The sequence below is a fragment of the Gorilla gorilla genome, chromosome 3 (genome assembly GCF_029281585.2).
Source record: "Gorilla gorilla gorilla isolate KB3781 chromosome 3, NHGRI_mGorGor1-v2.1_pri, whole genome shotgun sequence".
Lineage (NCBI taxonomy): Eukaryota > Metazoa > Chordata > Mammalia > Primates > Hominidae > Gorilla > Gorilla gorilla.
The window spans coordinates 204,719,825-204,740,468 of record NC_073227.2 but is presented as its reverse complement, the minus strand read 5'-3'; the positions used below and the strand labels follow the sequence as shown (position 1 = coordinate 204,740,468).

Sequence of the window (20,644 nt, the reverse complement as noted above, 5' to 3'; positions counted from 1 at the left end):
GACATAAGTAAATCGAGTGGAAAGGAATGTTTTTTCACCAATTTGATCTTTAAGGAAAACTTGAATATAATTGAACTATGCATTTTTTTCATGAAAAACATGGAATTTTATACTCATTTAGTGAATTTTATGGAGCTCTTCAGTAGGTGTGTCTGAGAATGGCATCGCTTGCTAAAATAAATGGTATGGTTATGGTCACCAAAGAATGGCATGAGTATGGCCGGGCACGGTGGCTCACGCCTATAATCCTAGCACTTTGGGAGGCTGAGGTGGGTGGATCACCTGAGGTCGGGAGTTTGAGACCAGCCTGGCCAACATGGCAAAACGCCATCTCTACTAAAAATACAAAAATTAGCTGGGTATGGTGGTGGACACCTCTAATCCCAGCTACTAGGGAGGCCGAGGCAGGAGAATTGCTTGAAACTGGGAGGTGGATGTTGCAGTGACCTGAGATCATGCCACTGCGCTCCAGCCTGGGCAACAGAATGAGCAGAGTGAGACTCTGTCTCAAAAAAAAAAAAAAAAAAAAAAAAAGAACAGCAGCAGTGTCACTCATTAGAAATGTTTCAGAACAAATCTGTAAGTGTAAAACAGGGTATGTAAGAATACTGGGACAATAAAATAACGTAAAAATTTGTTTCCTTATATAACTGAATGCTTTGAGTTAGCATTCACTCATAATGCTTTAGCTAGAGAAGATGTAGTCCTGTGGGGTGAATCCATATGGCATGAAAAACTGAGGAGATGAGATAATGTATACATTTCTACTTGGTTATCACACATTTGTTGGGCCATCTCTAATTACTAATGCTGCATGCACGTAACTGCTTTGAAAGTCACTGTCACTGCTATTTATCCACTCTACCATTAAATAATGCAACCCATGTCTAACTTTTAAACTGAGTTGGGACACTTTGGGTGCCTTTTCTGAATTTTAAGGCCAGGTGAGGAGGCTTCAGAAGGGTATTTGCTGGGACGGCATGGACCCTCCCCATTAAAAGGTGAACTTCGCTTGTCTGCTTGCTGTCCTTTCCTTAAAAGCACTCCCTTTCTCATTAAAACACCAACATGGAAATTACAGCTTGGAATTCTTCACAGCTATTATTTCAGAGTATCAACTGGGGGGCTTTTGTATATTCTGGGTGGAAATATAACATGGTCCATGAAAGAAATGACTGAATTCGAGCAAAAATAATGAATCTCCAAGTAATGTGAAGACATTCTGAAAAACGTGAAGAGCCATGCTCTGTAAAACCTCTTCATTCTCATAAGAATTCAAAGATAAAGAACTAAAGACATTATGAGGAAAACTGAGTTGAAGGGATCAAATTTGCAAGTTGAAGGATCACAAAAATATAAAATTAAGCAAATTAATAACTTTGTCCTTCCCAAAGACATTACCATCTGCATGCTCCTTTTGGTAATATTTGGATCATCCACCGGTGCTTATCGCATCATGTATACGAGTTAAACTTTCATACACACCTCCCCCACAATTTATAACACTTTATTTAAAAAACTGTATCCCTGGATGGTGCGAACACTGGCAGACAGCAATGTTGAGAACCAAACGTACAAAGACAGAAGGCAGACGTTCTCATGAGGGACAGATGGTCGTGGCTGCTGGCAGGGGCAGGGAGAAAGAGGGTGAGGTCCTCCCCGACACTCGGAGCCTCAGTGAATGAAGAGCTCCTGCAACACTGGAACAGTTCTGAGTTTAACCCAGGGTAGATGATGACTTCATATATTGTTGAATCAAAATTTTCAGTTTCAAAATAGGTAGATAGAATATACTCACAGTAGAATTTGTGATATGGGAGAATTCCTGGTTGAGAAAGGCTTACTCTATTGCCAACTCTAAGAAAGATCAAGAAGAAAAAGACCTGTTTGATATCCGTACAGAAGCGCGCACAGGTACACAAATCCCACTGCCATCCATGTTGATCATTTTAAAGTGCATGTCAGTGGCCCACTGTTCAAATATGTACTTCGTTTCACAATGGCAGTGTTAACACATGGGATCTTTATTATGTAAGCACTGCATCAGACCATCTTAGAATTCAACAGCACCTTCAAGATCTTGGTCCAGTATTTTTCAAACCGCACTTTACATCCTATTAGTGGGTCATGAAATCAATTCATCAGGTTTATAACCAGGGATGTTTTTTAACAAAACAGAGTAGGATACAAAATATGTAAGAGTACACAGAATGCATTCTTCTATGAAACTTGTTTATAGTTTCACGTATTTACATACATGTGTATACTCATATATGTAGTAAATTATGTAAAATGTATCAACAAATTCTGATAACATGGACCTGTCCAGTAGAAAAGTGAATACCCTCTTCAGCCTTCCCATAAAAATATAGATGACACTGGCTGAGCACCCTCGTATGTAACTTTGGGTCTGGCACTGTTCCAAGCTCTTCTCATGTGTGAATCTATATCATCCTTCATTAACAAGCCTATAAGATGGGTGTTATTTACATCTTATATACAAGAACGCTGAGATACACAGGGGGTAAGGAACTTGAACAACGTCACCCAGACAAAGGCAGCAGAGGAGGGATTTGATCCTAGACAGCTGGACTCTAGAGTCATGCTCCATGGCCTCTACCTGAAAAGCCATGTTACAACAGGGAGCTCATGTCCTCCCAAGATAGCACTGTCCAAGTCTCACCTAATGTTACCAGAGCCAGTTCTAGAACACAGCCCAATTTTCAATCCTGTGCTTGCCACTGCATCTCATGCAACAGTGTTCTTAGTAAAAGCTGTTTCATGAAGCTGAAATCAAACAAGCTCAACATAAAAGATATAGACAGACAAGCATACTTGAAAGAGAACATGTTTATTTACATCACTATTTCCTTTTTACAATGCCTCCACCTTTTGAATAATAAAATTTTCCAGGAAATCAGGTCGTTTTAAATTATTAAGGTATTTTAACAAATACAATTTTCACCCTATGATTTTTATTTACATGAGTTTTCAAGAGTTTTACATAGTTCTTTTGAAACTGCACAATATAACCAAAAGGCCTGACTCAGACCCTGCATCTTTTCCAAAAACTTTCAGTCTAGGAAATTATGTTTATAATCAAATCCTTGCACTTTGGATCTTTTCCGATGAGGATTTTATTAACACCTCTAAAATATGAACCTGCTTCATAAATGATCCATATTTTGGCAGCAAGCTGAACCTATTTGACACTTTTTGATAGTAAGCAAAGATATTTTTGATACCTTAATTAAACTGCTTTGATTAAAACTTTCTGGAAGTTTTCCGTATCAGTCATACAACTCCCTATGTTGTTGTGTATGTATTCTGAGTACACACTGAATTTATGAGAATGATTTATTTCCGGTCTGGCCAGCTCTGAAAGAGACACATGGGGATTCGGAACTTCATGGCACAGGCACTGGTGCATCTGCTCTCTTTGTCCGGTCATACTTGGGATGCTTAATTTTCCTGATATTATACATGCAAATCACTTACTTTTCACAGAATTTACCATTCATCAAATGACTTTCAACAGTAACAATGGTCTGACATCCTTTCATGTCGTACTGAGATTTCAGATATTTATTAGAGAAACTATAAGACAGATTTTCCTAATATTTTTGAAGTATGAGTTCCTCTGAATAGTTGGTATAACATCCATTAAAAAATAGAAAAGATTAACTTTTTACCATGATCAAAGCTAGAGTTCACAATGAAACACCTGCATAGCTCTGCCCAACGTCTCTGTAACAACAGCCAAGGGCCGGTCTTGAACATCATGCAGCAGCAATAGAGGTATCATCCATGAGTCGACCCTGTGGCTTTAAAGTGGGAAAAACAAAGTGGGTTTACAAAATTATAATATAATAACAAAAGCTCTATTAACTGGAAGGATTTTTAAATTCTTGAAACTGTTTTACAAAAACAGAATAAATGAGTGTAAGCATCAAAATAAAAAATGGTGATATGGTGATTCTCCTCCTTTCACCCCACCTCTTTCTTTCTTCACTTGCACCGGGGGATGGCCACGGCACAGGCTGGGAGCCGCCCTCTCCTGTAGCCATCACCAGCTGACTCTGCACTTCCACCCGAAGAATCCTCTTCTGTCAGTACTTCTCTCTCAACCCTGCGTTCCAGCAGCTACTGCCAGGCCATCTCCCACATGTGGAACGGAACCTTGTTTATCATTCCTGCTTAACTGATAGTTTTATTCTCTCTCTCTTGCTCAGGGCCCTCCTGTGTCTCAAGCTTTAAGCAGGCCCAGAGCCTGAGCTGACAGGTAAGTTCCTTTTGGGGACTCAAGGTTGCCCAATCTCCTGTTTGAGAAAAAGTGTCTGCAGTGAACTCCAATGCATGCTGCAAGGATAAAAGTGGCAGATAAAAACAAAAACTGCCCTATCTCTAAGATCACTGATTGAAAGAATTTAAAACATCACGTCAGAAAAGTCAAGACTAAGAATGAATAAAAGGTATCATAACTGTTTTTAGTTGTAAAATTTCTGGCAGGTTAACAACATCCCAGAGGGATAGCTAGTAGCTAAAAGAATACAATTCTTACAAACAATTTTATTATACAGATATACAATAGCAGACCTTTGTGGGGAAAGCAGGAGAAAGATGATCAGGAAATGAAACAGAAGAGTGTTCACAATCAAAAGTGATTTGCTATGCTTTAAGCAGAAAGATTCTGAGGCATTCCCGAGGCAGTGAAGACAGCACTACTGCTTTCAGTTTGCTGCTGCTGCGGTTGTTCAGATGTATATAGCGGTGTGTGTGTACATACATACAGAAACATAGCTAAGTATAGCTTCCAGACAGTCACGGCAGGAATGGAGTGAGTGAAATAGGTTCCCGATCCTTGATTCTTGACTGTTTTTTTAGTACTGATGGGAGCTGCTCAATTTTAGAAACCAAATCATGGCTCAAGCTAGTGAAATCCCTGCCAAATGTAGCTTTTACAAGCAGGAGCAAAAAATGAGTGCATCATACAATTAGAAAACCAAAGCCTTTTATTCAAAGGAAGAAAAGTATGGATTCATCCTTGCCTAGGACGTCACTGTCTGGTATGGCAGTCGCTAGTCACATTTAGCGATTGAGCACTTGAAGTGTGGCAGTGTAACTAAGCAAATTTAATTTAAACTGAAATCTCAATAGCCACATGTGGCTAGTGGCTATACCGGACAGCACAGCTCTAAAGTTTAATACAGGTGCACTAGGACCTAAAATTTTAGTCAGTCATTGTCCAATAAGTGGGAAAGGGTAATCCTCAGCCACTGTCCTTAGTGTGACAAGTAAAAAAAAAAATTGTAGACATTTACGGTATACAACATGATGTTTTGAAATATGTACACTATACATACACTGTGGAATGACAATTTTTTTTTTTTGAGACAGCATCTCACTCTGTTGCCCAGGCTGGAGTGCAATGGCGTGGTCTCACCTCACTGCAACCTCTGTCTTCCAGGTTCAAGCAATTCTCCTGCCTCGGCCTCCCAAGTAGCTGGGATTGCAGGCGCCCACCACCACACCCGGCTAATTTTTGTATTTTTACTAGAGATGGGGTTTCACCATGTTAACTAGGCTGGTCTCGAACTCCTGACCGCAGGTGATCCACCCGCCTTGGCCTCCCAAAGTGCTGGGATTACAGGCATGAGCCACCTCGCCCGGCCAAAATTTTTTAATTATAAATTTTCCCTACTGATTAAAAAGCTGGCTCTGCGGAGTCCGGTGAACACTTTTGGCAGCAGTCAAGTTGCTAGAAAGTGGTACCTGTACTCAGAAAAGGATCCCTGCAGTTAAACAGGGCATGCTAGTCATGTTAAAAATGTTAGGCCGGGCGCGGTGGCTCACACCTGTAATCCTAGCACTTTGGGAGGCCGAGGCGGGAGGATCACGAGGTCAGGAGATCGAGACCATCCTGGCTAACATGGTGAAACCCTGTCTCTACTAAAAATACAAAAAATTAGCCGGGCGTGGTGGCAGGCGCCTGTAGTCCCAGCTACTCGGGAGGCTGAGGCAGGAGAATGGCGTGAACCTGGGAGGCAGAGCTTGCAGTGAGCAGACATCGCGCCACTGCACTCCAGCCTGGGCAACAGAGCAAGACTCTGTCTCCAAAAAAAAAAAAATGTGTATTTTCTGGAACCTTTCCTTGTGAATTTAAACACTACCCAGAAGAGGTTTACCTTGAGAGAAAATCAAAAGACTGAACTAGCATTAGCTGGGATTAGGTTTGGGTCTCCTGAGCACCAGAGAAAGGAATGAAAGAGAATAATTGATGGAACCAAAAATCTCTCCTTTTCAGTATTAGTTACTCTAGTATTTCAAACAAGCTATTTCTGTGCAGCTAGAATATGATCAAGTCTACATACATCTAAATGATTCAAACAGTACTTCTAAGTTTAAAAATAGCAAACTTCAAAAAGTCTAACAGCTAAAGGGACATTATGGAGGCCACCTGTTCCCCTCTGTTCCCCCACACAGTCATGAGACTCGTCCCCTGCAGAGTGACTTCACCAGGAGAGTGTGGGGCCAATGGAAGTGTCCTTAGACTGAAGGGATCTGGCGAAAATGTTTAAAAAGCCACTGTTTAAACACAAGGATATCCAAAATTATGAGATTTTTCTTTTACAATTTATTTATTTATTTTGAGACAGTGTCTCGCTCCGTTGCCCAGGCTGGAGTGCAGTGGCACAATCTCCACTCACTGCAAGCTCTGCCTCCTGGGTTCAAGCAATTCTCCTGCCTCAGCCTCCCAAGTAGCTGGAACTACAGGTGCCTGCCACCACGCCCGGCTAATTTTCTGTATTTTTAGTAGAGATGGGGTTTCACCATGTTAGCCAGGATGGTCTCGATCTCCTGACCTCATGATCTGCCCATCTCGGCCTCCCAAAGTGCTGGGATTACGGGTGTGAGCCACTGCGCCAGGCCTCTTTTACAATTTAAAAGTATGGTGTAGAATAGGAGCTTGGGAGGGTTAATTATTTTTATGCAGATAGAAAAAACTCTGTATAAAAGTCTGGAAATATAAAAGCTGGCAGAGTACAGAGAATATTATTAACAGATAACTTACCAAATCCTGGATTATATAAACAAGGAACTGTTCCCCCAAACTTGAATAAGACAGACACAAAAAAGGAAGTAGTGAGCAATATAAACTGTCATTCCAAATGAGGGTAGAAATTTAAAAGAGGGCGCACAGCAGTGACATATATTAATGTGTATGTATGTTATGTTAATGTATATGTATGTTAGAGGGACACCAGAAGCATGTGGAGAGATGGCTCTTATTTAGGTATCAGGGAGTGACAATCAGAGGTGGGCTGCTGAGCTAAATTAACCACTCATCCCTCCAATTCACTCTTACACACTGCCCATCGTATGTATTCTTTTATTGTAGGGACCTGGAAATTGTGTAATTAAAAAAAAAACATTAAATCAGAGTATAGTTTCTATGAGATGATCATTTTCAGAAGAGAGCTAAATCTAATATTACACAGTTACAGGGAATCAGAAAAGTTTAAGGATATTTAAAGTTAATTCATTTTGATGAAATACTAGTTACAAACAAATTACAATTTTAAAGCATACTTTACTAAACCAAAGAGAAAATATGCTTAAGGATATTATAAAGATAAATCATTATTTACCTAAGGAAATACAATCTTTGAAATTAGATTCTATAAAAAGTAACTATAGAAATGAACAGCAATACTGCCAAATACATATAATAAAAGGCAAAACTATCACTGTTGGTCTCAAAATACTGTTCAGTGAAGTTTACATGAAAAAGAAGTCTGTTTGTTTTTAAGACTTTGAATTTAAAAAGCAGAAAATTGCTAAGCTTTACCTTAACAAAAATACTGGTAGGTATAAAACGCCTGAGCAGCTGATTTGTGAAGTTAGGAAATCTAAGCAAGTTGATGTTGAGAGATGGCAGCTGCTGGTATCCAGCCATCAGAGGATAGAAATTATATAGCATTTCCTGCTCCGTGCCGGGGAGGATACGTAATCGAATCTGCATCATAAAAAGTCACAGAGAAAGATAATCAAATACACATATGTGCAATATCTATATGTTGTTACCCTCAATTATTTACAAAAGATTGGATAACCAAATCCTTCTACTGAAATATTCACTCTCTCCTAGTCCATCTTCCAAACAGATTCCAAAGTGTAGGGCTGAATTAGTATGAGTTTAGGACACAGCAGACAGGAAATGTGTAAAAAATATATGCAAGATTTCTCGGTTTCTACCAAGACCTACAATGGGTAACTTATACCTCCTAAAGAATGAGAACTCAAGCCAGGTGAATATTTTCTCTGTCTTAGCCCAGGTAGCTTTTATGTTCACAATATGTAAAGGGATAATTTGTAAAAAGAGTATCTACTTGTAGACATTATGTCAATACCAAATTAGTTCTTTCTAATTTATTTAGTGGTTTGTTTTGTTTTAAGGATTTTACCTTTGTGTTAAGTAACTGCAGGAGGAAAAAAAAGATGTTTTGAAAATCTTTGACAATACTTTTAAAAAGTATACTAACTGGTAAGATTTTAGCATCTTTATATTTCCTACGATTTATATAAGTCAACACCTGGAAAAAATCAAGACACTCAAGAAAAAAGCTCACTCATTTGTAAATATTAGAGTTGGTATATTTAATACTGTATATTATAAATATAAAACAGTACCTGAACATACAGCATATTTCATATAAAATTCTATTTTGCATTTAACAACAAACACAGCACTCAGAATATGCAGAGCAGTTGATTAGTCAGGATAGACACTTCCAGGTGTTAAGACACATTTGTTCTCTAATTATGCCCTTGTTAATTAAAAAGTATTTCCTGACTTTGGAGGGGCATCTCTGTCATCCCTCTGACAGTGGAGGACAGGACTCTCACTGAAGCATGGTTTTGCCTGGGTATTTTGTTTGCTCATTTAAAAACTTGACGAACTTTTCCAACCTGATTTGACTGAACAAATAAAAAAATCTAGATAATTTAAAGTATAGAAACAAAATTGTATCTAAACACAAGAAAGGTTAAGTATATTCTACGCAAAACCAAAATTTCTATGAAACTTCACTGATAGAAAAATGGGCTGTTAATATTAGGACAGTGAAGTCTCCAGGCCTCACACACACACACACACACACACATACACACACACATAAACACACACACTCATCAATAATAAGGGGACATTTTTAAGTTTTTTGGGAATTATAACATATTATAATATAGTCCAAGGATTTGTGGACTTCTGTTTTATAAGAAGAACCCACGTGTCTGGTCTCAATGATGTGACAAGGGTAACCCACCTTTATAGGCAGCTGTACTTAAGGTGCTTAAAAATTCACTATTACCAAAACAACAGGGACCACAGTCAGCTTTACTCAGTTCATTCATAAAAACTAAAGGTACAGTTCTCCGTTTCCTGGCACACTTTTGTGTCAACATAAGCATCACAAGATATGGCCTGTACCTGTTTGAGACCTGAGAACATGAAGGCATCACTGGGCTCCACAGAAATTTCTACATCTTGAACTAAGTCAGTCTTATTCTGTAGGTGATACTTGACAGGCAACGACTCTCTGACACGCCCAAATGATGGCAGATCTACAGAGAAAGATGACACATTTCTCTTGGTTTAAAAAATAGCTCCCCACTTATGGCTTCGTTTTGTAAATGAATCTCATTCTATGGACATAGTATCATTTAAATTAATGACATTACTGTACTCTTGCCAGATAAGAAAATTCTTTGATTGGACAACAGCAATAAGACTATGATAAAACAGGCTAAGGAAATGAGTGTCCTTCTAAAAATGACTGGCCTAGACAGGGTCTTGGCTATCAGGAACTGAATTATACTTTAAGGATCATTTCTTTTTTTTTTTTTGAGGCGGAGTCTCGCTCTTTCACCCAGGCTGGAGTGCAGTGGTGCTATCTCGGCTCACTGCAAGCTCCGCCTCCCGGGTTCATGCCATTCTCCTGCCTCAGCCTCCTGAGTAGCTGGGACTACAGGTGCCCGCCACCATGTCTGGTTAATTTTTTGCATTTTTAATAGAGACAGGGTTTCACCGTGTTAGCCAGGATGGTCTCGATCTCCTGACCTCGTGATCCACCCACCTTGGCCTCCCAAAGTGCTGGGATTACAGGCGTGAGCCACCGCGCCCGGTCAGGGATCATTTCTTAAATCCATAAAAGGTTTCCCAAAATATCACTCATGGTTCCTAAACTAGAACAAGCAAAAGCTGTGTTTCAGTGAAGTTATAAGTAAAACTTTCATTCATTCATTTGTGGATACACTGTTGTTTGGGGTGTGTGTGTGTGTGTGTGTGTGTGTGTGTGTGTGTGTGTGTGTGTGTTCTGGCAGTTCTGCCATTTTATTTTTTCTAGGATACAAAAACATGGAAGGCTTCATGAATTTGGGTGTCATCCTTGCATAGGGCCGTGCTCATCTCTGCACCGTTCCCATTTACATATATGCTGTTGAAGTGAGCACTATAAACAGTTTTTTCAAATTATAGACATTAGGATAACCAAATAGTTGATAAAGGGAAGTTTCTCTTGATAAAGTATTCCAGTAAAGAAAGAATGATGCACAGATGTTACCTGCCTCCTGGTGGGAGCACATACACTATGAAGTATTCTTGCCAAAAACTTGACCCTGAATCTGATCAAGCCTACAGACAGGCTGCCAATTTATAGGGACAGAGAAACATTTAAAAACAGCACCATGTAATCTCCAAAATCCAGGTTGTGGGAAACTCTATAGGACAAATGACTTAGTTTCTTCAGCAAGGAAGAGATGCGGGGAGGGAGGAGATGGACAAAGTGGTAGAGAAAGTGGTATTGGAAGAGGTGATGCAGGGGTTAATGGTGGGTGGGGAGAGGAGAGATGGTATGGGGGAGGGAGAATTAGTCAGCCTACCTGCCTACCTATAGGTTACAGGATAGTATAAGACTTATCCATCAGTTGCAGTGTATAGTCCTCAAAATAAACTGAAAAAACATCCAGAGTTAACTAGGAAAATTTGAACATTGGAATTTGATGACATTAAGACATTACTGCTAATTTTTAAAGAGGTGATAATGGTACTGTAATTACATTTTTTAAAATAGCCATTATTTTTAAAACAGGCATATGAAAGTATTTATGGCTTTATATTTAGGGATTTGTTCCAAAATGACAGGGGTAGGAGTGTGTAGAAGTAGAGAGGAAGCAAGACTGGCCATAAGCTACTTTTACAAATGCTGAAAAACTTTCTAAATAGAATGTTAAAATAACTAAACTCTTAGAGGTTAAAATAACTATTATTATTGGGTCCTTCTTATCAAGTAAAATTTGAATTCCACTACCTGCATTCACATGGAGAGGAATATTCTCCACAATCACGTGCGGCAGAGTGATGACAGTTGTGATGACGGGGATATTCTCCATTGCTGAGGTCCTGTGGCAGAAGAGGTCATCTTTTTAAACATCTTTTTAAACTATGAAAGAAGTTCATCAAAAACAGGAAACATGTATTCACCAACTAGTTTCAAAGGAAATATGTTACTTATCCATTTCCCAAAATATTATTATTATTATTTTATTATTTTTTTGAGACAGAGTCTCGCTCTGTTGCCCAGGCTGTAGTGCAGTGGCGCCATCTCGGCTCGCTGCAAGCTCCGCCTCCCAGGTTCACACCATTCTCCTGCCTCAGCCTCCCGAGTAGCTGGAACTACAGGCGCCCGCCACCACGCCTGGCTAATTTTTTGTATTTTTAGTAGAGACGGGGTTTCACCGTGTTAGCCAAGATGGTCTTGATCTCCTGACCTCGTGATCCGCCCACCTCGGCCTCTCAAAGTGCTGGGATTACAGGCATGCGCCTGGCCAATTTTTTTTTTTTTTTGAGACAGTCTCACTCTCTCACCCAGGCTGGACTGCAATGGTGCAATCTTGGCTCACTGCAACCTCTGCCTCCTGGGTTCAAGTGATTCTCCTGCCTCAGCCTCCTGAGTAGCTGGGATTATAGGCGCGTGAAGCCACGCCCAGCTAATTTTTGTATTTTTAGCAGAAACGAGGTTTTGCCATGTTGGCCAAGCTGGTCTCAAACTCCTGACCTCAGGTGATCCACCTGCCTCAGCCTCCCAAAGTGCTGGGATTACAGGTGTGAGCCACCGCACCAGGCCTCCCAAAACATTATTAATGGAAATATTTTGTGAAGTTAAGAGCTTTTAAAATCACACTTCTGAATATTTCCAATTAACAAACTGTTATAACCCAGGGCTGCTGCGTGTTACCAGTGGGGGATAAGTCAGGAGGTGTGTCAGACTGTCAATCATGATGCACACGATTTAATACAGTGTTTTGGTAGCAAGACTTTCTCAATTCAGGAACAGTGCAGTGATTTACATCATGACATAAATTCCTTAACTCACTGAGGATGGTTTACAGGTGGGCCCCAGACCACTTTGAAGAGCACTATTGTAACTCACTACACGTATATAGTAGAAACTGAAGAACTAAAAGTATTTTACTATCAACAAACATAGTGGTGTCCCAATATTTATGGAGCTGAAGTAACATTATGAAACTGTTAAATATTTTCCCTGTGGTACAGCTAAAGTGGGAACTATAGGGGTGGTGCCAGCGAAATCCCTTTTGAGCCTAAGGGTGGAGCAGCTGACATGATGTGCAAACTATCACAGAGCAAAAGCAACAGGCAAAGCATCTAAGGCCTCATCAATAAGAAATGAATATACCTCCTGAGCTCCAGCGATCCTCCCACCTAGGTCTACGAAAGTGCTGGGATTACAGGTGTGAGCCACTGCGCCCAGCCTATGAACATTCTTATACATACACCCTTTGTGTACAGATTTAGTTTGGCTAAAATTTCAATAGCATATAAGTCACAAATTATGACAAGCACAAATTCATACTGTAGTATGATGGAATAATTCAGCAGTGCCTTTAAAATGCTATTTTGACACCTACAAACAAAAAAATAAAACTAAACATCAATATGGTAAATTCAGGAATGGGGAAAAGAAAGACAAGTTTATTTACTTCTTAGTAAAATTACATATTTCTCCATTCTTAAAAAGTTTCTGGTTTAGTTTCCAACATGGTAAATATTTATGCATATAACTCACATAAATAAGCTGTTTAGGGTTCTCACTGATTTTTCAAAGTGTAAAGGAGTCTTGAGACCAAAAAGTTGGAGAACTGCTGGCCTACAGTTGTCTTTTTTATTTTCTGCCTTTGTCAGGTTTAGGTATGGGTGCTCTTCATGAACAAACCCAGGGAATTTTCCTTCTTGTTCTATGCTTTGCATATAATTTATAACATGAAAACAATAAGTCATACCATGTAATTACATATACTAAACACATATTCTTTGAAGGCAATTTCATGAATTTCCTCCAGTTACTGGTTTTTTTAGGTTAAAAAATTTTTCCTTTAGTCAATTTTGATAATTTATAACTTTTTCATGACAGCCATAACATTCAGATCTTCCTACTCATTACTCTGAGTTGTATAAACATTCCCTTAAAACTAGTATCTTCTGATTCCTTTCTCATTTTTAAGTAATACATTTTATTCCCTGTTTTAAAATTTCTGAAAATAACTAAGCCTCACCAACAGGATAACACATGAATATCATGTATCTACTTCCCAGTCTAAGAAAGAAATTACAACGATACAATTGAATCTTCCTGCAGAGCCCTTCCTGCTTGTATCCCCCCATCCCAAAGGTAACCACTATCCTGAATTGGGTATTGATCATTCCTATGTATTTTATACTTTTCCAAATTATGTATGTAGTCCTAAGAAATACATAGCATGTTTTTCAATGGCATATAAATGCAATTTATTCATATTCTCATCAGTAGCTTGCTTTGTTCACTTTACCTTAAGATGTTGATGGTGTAGCTCTGGTTCATTCATTTCACTGAAATATAGTATTCCACTGTATGAACGTGCCACAATTTATTCTCTTTTCTATTGATGGGCATTTACGTTTTTTTCCCCCATTTTTTTCCTATTGCAATTAATGCTGCTATGAACTTTTTTTTTTTTTTTAAACAGGGTCTCGCTCTGTTGCCCAGGCTAGAGTGCAGTGGCACAATCTCAGCTCACTGAAACCTCCACTTTTTGAGCTCAAGTCATCCTCCCACCTCAGCCTCCTGAGTAGCTGGGACTGCAAATGTGCATCAACAAGCCCAGCTAATTTTTGTATTTTTTCTAGAGACAGGGTTTCGCCATGTTGCCCAGGCTGGTCTCAAACTCCTGAGCTCCAGCGATCCTCCCACCTAGGTCTACGAAAGTGCTGGGATTACAGGTGGGAGCCACTGCGCCCAGCCATGAACATTCTTATACATACACCCTTTGTGTACAGATTTAGTTTGGCTAAAATTTTAATAGCATATAAGTCACAAATTACGACAAGCACAAATTCAGCTTTAATTATCTTTTTCAGGTTTGTGTTCATATCCACGTGACTTCTGCTCTTCAGAATGACAGAAACTGTCAAATATTAAGTGACAAAGATGAATAATAAAGGTATCAGAATAACAGAGACATTGAAGAAAAGACAGGATTGACATAATTCTTACCTTTTCCAAGAGATAATATAATGCCCGGTTGCTACTCCACCTTCAACATTTCCAAGAGATGGGCACTGAAGACAAAAGCATTCACTAGCACTTTCTCCAGTCTGTAAGATAACTACAGGGAAAAGTCTTTATACTCCTTATGCAATGGTTTCATCTACGAAAGGAGAGTTTCACATCCAAGTAACAGAACAAAGAAAGAACACTTCACCCACTATATATTACTTGTAGAGACTTAGAAAGTAGGGTTCAGAGATGTTAAATGACTTTTTCAAGGTCACAAAGTCCACTGTTTTTGCTAATGTATCAATATTCCATCACAGTAAAATCCAATGAGGCATCTGTATATCTGCAAGAAAGTCCTATGGAAACTAATGAATGCGTAAAGCTTAGAGACAGAATCAATATCTTATGGTGATTGTTTTTCTTTTTCCAAATTATTTCATGCCTCCAGAGTAAACACTTTGGGGTAGAGAAAAAGAAAATAGAAAATTTCAGTTACTCTTAAAGTACTCAAAATATCATTCCAGAAAATTGTGGCTTTCTCTGAGTAAACATATACAGGTTGACCATCCCTAATCTAAAAATCTGAAACCAAAATGCTTCAAAATCTGAAATGTTTTGAGTGCCAACATGACATGCAAAGGTTATTCTAAAAGGAAGTGCATCCAGGTGTGGTGGCTCACACCTGTAATCTCACTTACGGAGGCCAAGGTGGGAGGACTGCTTGAGCTCCAGGAGTTTGAGACCAGCCTGGGCAACACAGGGAGATCTCATCCCTATAAATAATTTAAAAATTAGCCAGGTGTGGTGGCATGCACCTGTGGTCCTAGCTACTTGGGAGGCTGAGGTGGGAGAATAGCTTGAGCCCAGGAGTCCGAGGCTATAGTGAGCCACGATCCTGCCACTGCACTCCAGCCTGGGTGACAGAGTGAGACCTTGGCTCCAAAATGAAAATAAAATTTTTTTTAAAAGAGGAAATGTTCTTTAAAGCATTTCAGATTTCAGATTTTTAGATGAGGGATGCTCACCCACTAAGTATAATGCAAATATTCCAAAATCTGAAAAACCCGAAATCTGAAACACTTCTAGTACCAAACACTTCAGGTAAGAGATACTCAGCCTGTATTACTAATAGCACTCATACCGCCTCCCTATTGCCTCACATGGCCATTCACCTCTGTGCAAGAATGCTTTCCTCCTGCCAATTTTATAGCAGATTCCCTGATGACAAGATAAGCGCCCATTCAAACCAAGTCTTCTCCACCTTTCAGCTCTCCAGAGCCTGCAATGCCTCAGCTTCAAATGCAAGCAGGCAACAGTACATATTTAACGGCAATTTTAGCAATCTGTGAGTGCAACTCCGAAGGAATAACAACAAAGTTTCTAAACATTAGGCTATTTTTATGGTTTTCTAATGAAGATGGTTGTGACAGATTAATGGAGGTCTGATTGTGGACAGATAACAGCAGTGAAAGGGAAAAAAGCTGGATCAACCTTTGCTTTAATTAAGCATTTTTATGTAATGTTAAAGACTTGGAAATGATACTGTAGCCCAGTAAATAAAATACACATCAGTTTGAGCCTCTAGAGATCGTCTTTTAAAAAACCTGGGCCATTCATATTAAACTCTACCAAAGTTCTCCTTAATTGTAAGAAGTTAAATAAAATGGTCACAATGTTTATTAATAATTAACATTGGCCGGGCGTGGTGGCTCACGCTTGTAATCCCAGCACTTTGGGAGGCTGAGATGAGCAGATCACGAGGTCAGGAGATCGAGACCACGGTGAAACCCTGTCTCTACTAAAAATACAAAAATTAGCTGGGCGTGGTGGTGGGTGCCTGTAGTCCCAGCTACTCGGAGAGGCTGAGGCAGGAGAATGGCATGAACCCGGGAGGCAGAGCTTGCAGTAAGCCGAGATCGTGCCACTGCACTCCAGCCTGGGTGACATAGACTCTGTCTCAAAAAAAAAAAAAAAAACAATTAACATTAGGGTCAATTTGTGACAAAGAAGTGCTACCTGCTGGTTTTGAAGACAGAGGAAGGAGCCACATGCAGAGGAGTGCAGGTGACCTCTAGAAGCTGGAGAAGGCAAAGAAACAGATTTTCCCTGAGAGCCTCCAGAAGGAACGCAACCAGGCTGACACCTTGTTTTTTAGACTTCTAACCTGTAGAACTTTAATACAGCTGAATCTGTGTCATTTTAAGCCACTAACTTTGTGGTCGTTTGTTACAGCAGCAGTAAGAAACTAATATACTAGAAGTTCAAGCCACAGATTATTCCTTAATTTAGTAAACACTTATTAGCTAAGTACTATGATGCTAGCGATATGAAGATGAATAAGACACAACTCAGGTTCTAAGGGAACACACAGTCTAGTAAGGGAGCCATATTTACAAATATGAAATTGCAATATAATATGGTAAGTGTTACAATGTAGGTGTGTACAAAACACCATGGGAATAAAGAAGGAAGAGTACTTAGTCCTGCTTGGGAGGAACAAGAAGTTCAAGTTTATAAGAGCCCTGAAGAGCAAGCCAGAGTTCAACAGGTTAAAAAAGATGAAGGTTTTACACAAAAGTTCCAAAGATATGTTCAAAAGTAGCTGGGGGCAATGTTGGATGAATGCCCCAAGTTTGTCTTGGTTGAAACCTGGGAGAGAGCAAAGGGCAGTAGACAGCCTGAGGTAGATAGAGGCAGCTGGGAAGGTCAGCCAGAGCCTGACCAGGTGAGGTCCAGTGTGTCACAAAGTCTAGTGGCAATATGAAAGGCAGGATAGGGAAGAGAATGACTGCCAAGGAAGAAAACAGTTAAGGACCTACTTCTATAGACCAGGTGAGAGAAATGGTAAGGATGGCACTGAGGATGGAGATGAAAAGCTGGATTAAAAAAATGTTTGGATGTGGGTGTGAAGGATGGATGTGCGTGTGAAGGAGTGTAGTTTTTCTCTGCAGTTTCCAGCTTGGATCAAGTGTACGTACAACAACCCTTCCAACCAGACAACCCCTCCAACTGGACGAAGGAATGCAGGCAGCCTAAGGTCGTGTGGCAGCTGAAGACTTGTAGAGAAAGAACAAGAGAACCAACGTCAGGATACTGGAAATGACCAACACTGAAAGAAAAGGAATCAGCAAGAATGGACAAATAACAAGCTTTTATTGAGCTGTTAGAAAATGAGCACTGAGCTATTTCATATGTTCTCATATATATTAATTATTTCACATACATCATCCTCTTTGACTCTAAGAAGTGATGAAAGGAACCATCCAGGTTCACGAAAGAACAAGTTGTAGGGCTGAGAACTGAATCTAGTTCAGTCTGACCCTAAAGCTCATTATTCCCAATTAGCACAATAAGGACAATAAGGAAAAAGGGAAGGAGACAGAAAAAGAAAGTAGGACAGAGACAATGATTTCCAAACACACAAGAGAAAACCGAGTTTCAAGGAGAGATGAAAAAAAACTCATGAAGACATTCTGAAAGCAAAAGATATTAGTACTTTTTAAAACCAGAAAGGTGTTGTCCTGGATTTGAATCAGTCTTACAAATTGTTTTAGTAGGGTGACTCAGAAAATGTAACTTCTATTTTTCTATATTTTCCAAAGTTTCTTTAATAAATACCTTTTCTCATTTCAAGTTATGAAAAACAGTAAACATTAAGAGTTAATGAGAAAAAAATCTTTAAAAAGTTCAAAAATGAAAAAAGAATTCTTTTTGTGAAGTACATTTTCAAAGTATAACTTCCTTAGAGTAGGAAAAAAGTCTAACCTTTTAAAATCAGGTATACTCAAGCAAATGGTATTATAAATGACACTAATTCCACCTTAATTCCATATGCATTTGCTTTCACGAGTGCAGGTCTCAAGTTCCCTCACTTAGCAAAAAGCTAATTAACTAATTAACTCTTCCATTGCCAGCTTATACACACACACATGCACGCGCACAATTCTCCTGCTCTTTAAGTGGGAATGAACCAGACTCACCATTGTCCACTTGAGACTCGAGCTGGTCCACTGTGGTCATGGATGGAGCAAGCTGGAGCTCACTGGAAACAATAGTGAGGGCCCAGGGTGAGGCACTTAAGAGGTCCGTCATCAACAGAAAGGGGATGTCAGCATAAACCCTATCCAGGTGCTCAAACTGTCACAAATGAAGATAAAAGGTCTGTTGGGAATTACCTTAATCCATTTTATCATTTCAGTCCATTTTTATAACCTAAATGATTTCTAGTATGCCTCAAAGAAACATACCTTGGTAGAAACAAATTTAACCGCAACATCAAATGGAAAGACTGTTTCAATTGTTACAGTTTCATCCTGCAAGAAAATGTAAAGGGCACATTCATGGATTTTCTAAATCTTTTTATAAAAAGTTTTAAAAAACACAATCTATCACTGATCAATAAATAATCCCAAATTATACATACTAAGAAGTAAAGGCCTTTTAGATAACATTTGTAAAAATCTGTGTCGAGAGAACTGAGTACTAATTTTTTTTTTTTTTCTTTGGGAGACAGGGTCTCACTCTAGCAACCAGGATGGAGGATAGTGGCACCATCACAGATCACTGCAGCCTGGAACACCTGGGCTCAAGTGATCCTCCTGAGCAGCTGGGACTACAGGCGCACACTACCATGCCCGGCTACCGTATTTTACTGTTTTAGAGATGGGGTCTTGCTATGTTGCTCAGGCTAGTCTTGAACTCCTAGCCTCAAGTGATCCTCTTGCCTCAGAACCCCAAAGTGCTGGTACTACAGGAGTGAACCACAGCACCTGGCTAAAGTGTTTTCTTATACATTATTTATCTCTGGATCTAATGAAGTGGGCAGGGCAGGCATCATCACCATTTTGCAGAGGAGGAATCAGACATTCCACAAAGCTAGGGTCTTCCTTTTGTCTAAGTTCTTACTACACCTCAACTCAAAATGACTAATAAGAAAGATAATAATAATGTAATGTGACAGACACTGCTATCATCCATATACATGTATTATGTAATGTTCATAATCACACAAGGAAACAAGTGCTATTATGATTGCCACTTTAAGATGAGGTCATGGAGCCTACACTATTAACCAACATGCTACATCTCCTTTCTAAAAGAGTCTGTTAGAAAAACAATGGGGGGGTGGGCATGGTGGCTCACACCTGTAATCCCAGCTTTGGGAGGCTGAGGTGGACAAATTGCTTGAGCTCAGGAGTTCAAGACCAGCCTGAGCAACATGGCACAACCCTGTCTCTACCAAAAATATAAAAAATCTGCTGAGTGTGGTGGTGCACACCTGTAGTCCCAGTTACCTGGGAGGCTGAGATGGGTGGATTGCTTGAACCCAGGAGGTGGAGGCTGCAGTGAACCAAGATCGTGCCACTACACTCCAAGCTGGGCAACACAGTGAGACCCCATGTCAAAATAAAAAAATAAAAGAAAGAAGAAAAAAAAAAACCATGGGGTTATTTCATCTTTCAAAACAAATAACACAACCTCTTGGTAAGAAACCTTTAAAAAAGATCATACTGGTTAGAAGCTCAGGCTGTAATGCCAGACAGAGCTGAGTTCTAATCCCGGCTCAATACATACTTACTAGCTCTGTGACCCTGAACCTAATGACGTGACCCTGGGAAAGTTATACAGGTTATCTGAAATGCTTGGGGCCAGAAGTGTCTCAGATTTTTTGGATTTTGGAGTATTTGGATTATACTTACTTGTTGAGCATTCCAAGTCCAAAATGCTCCTGGGAGCATTTCCTTTGAGTGTCATGCTGGCACTCAAAAAGTTTCCAAAAGATTTTGGAACGTTTTGGATTTTGAATTTTCAGATTTGGGATGCTCAACTCATGCAGTCTCTTTAAGTCCCAGCTTCATAATCCTCACAGGCTTGTTAGAAAAATCAAATGAGATAATACATATAATGTGCTGAGATTGGCACCCTTATCTCCTAAGCTACCATATAGGACTCTATATATTATACCAGGCTATGAGAAATTTTCGACAATACATTACATGCCTTTTTCTCTCCCGCTTGGGAAATACTAA

The 20,644-nt window shown here is 39.6% G+C and overlaps 1 protein-coding gene and 1 pseudogene across 2 annotated transcripts in view; both read right to left on the bottom strand.

Annotated features, from left to right (window-relative positions):
- Window positions 1-2,835: 2,835 nt before the first annotated feature.
- The window catches only part of TRAPPC11 (trafficking protein particle complex subunit 11), a 54,325-nt gene continuing 36,516 nt past the window's right edge, over window positions 2,836-20,644 (bottom strand). Inside the window, exons 24-30 of one of the 2 annotated variants that reach the window (XM_031010346.3) lie at window positions 18,863-18,928; window positions 18,596-18,752; window positions 14,613-14,724; window positions 11,370-11,461; window positions 9,491-9,624; window positions 7,850-8,017; window positions 2,836-3,824 (exon numbers count right to left, since the gene is read on the bottom strand). In XM_031010346.3, the coding sequence (XP_030866206.2) occupies window positions 3,780-3,824; window positions 7,850-8,017; window positions 9,491-9,624; window positions 11,370-11,461; window positions 14,613-14,724; window positions 18,596-18,752; window positions 18,863-18,928 (774 nt within the window). In that variant the 3' untranslated portion in view covers window positions 2,836-3,779. Of the gene's footprint in view, window positions 3,825-7,443; window positions 8,018-9,490; window positions 9,625-11,369; window positions 11,462-14,612; window positions 14,725-18,595; window positions 18,753-18,862; window positions 18,929-20,644 lie in introns of those variants that run through there. The other variant, XM_055384865.2, reaches the window with a different exon arrangement.
- LOC115934426 (uncharacterized) lies at window positions 10,412-10,510 on the bottom strand (annotated as a pseudogene).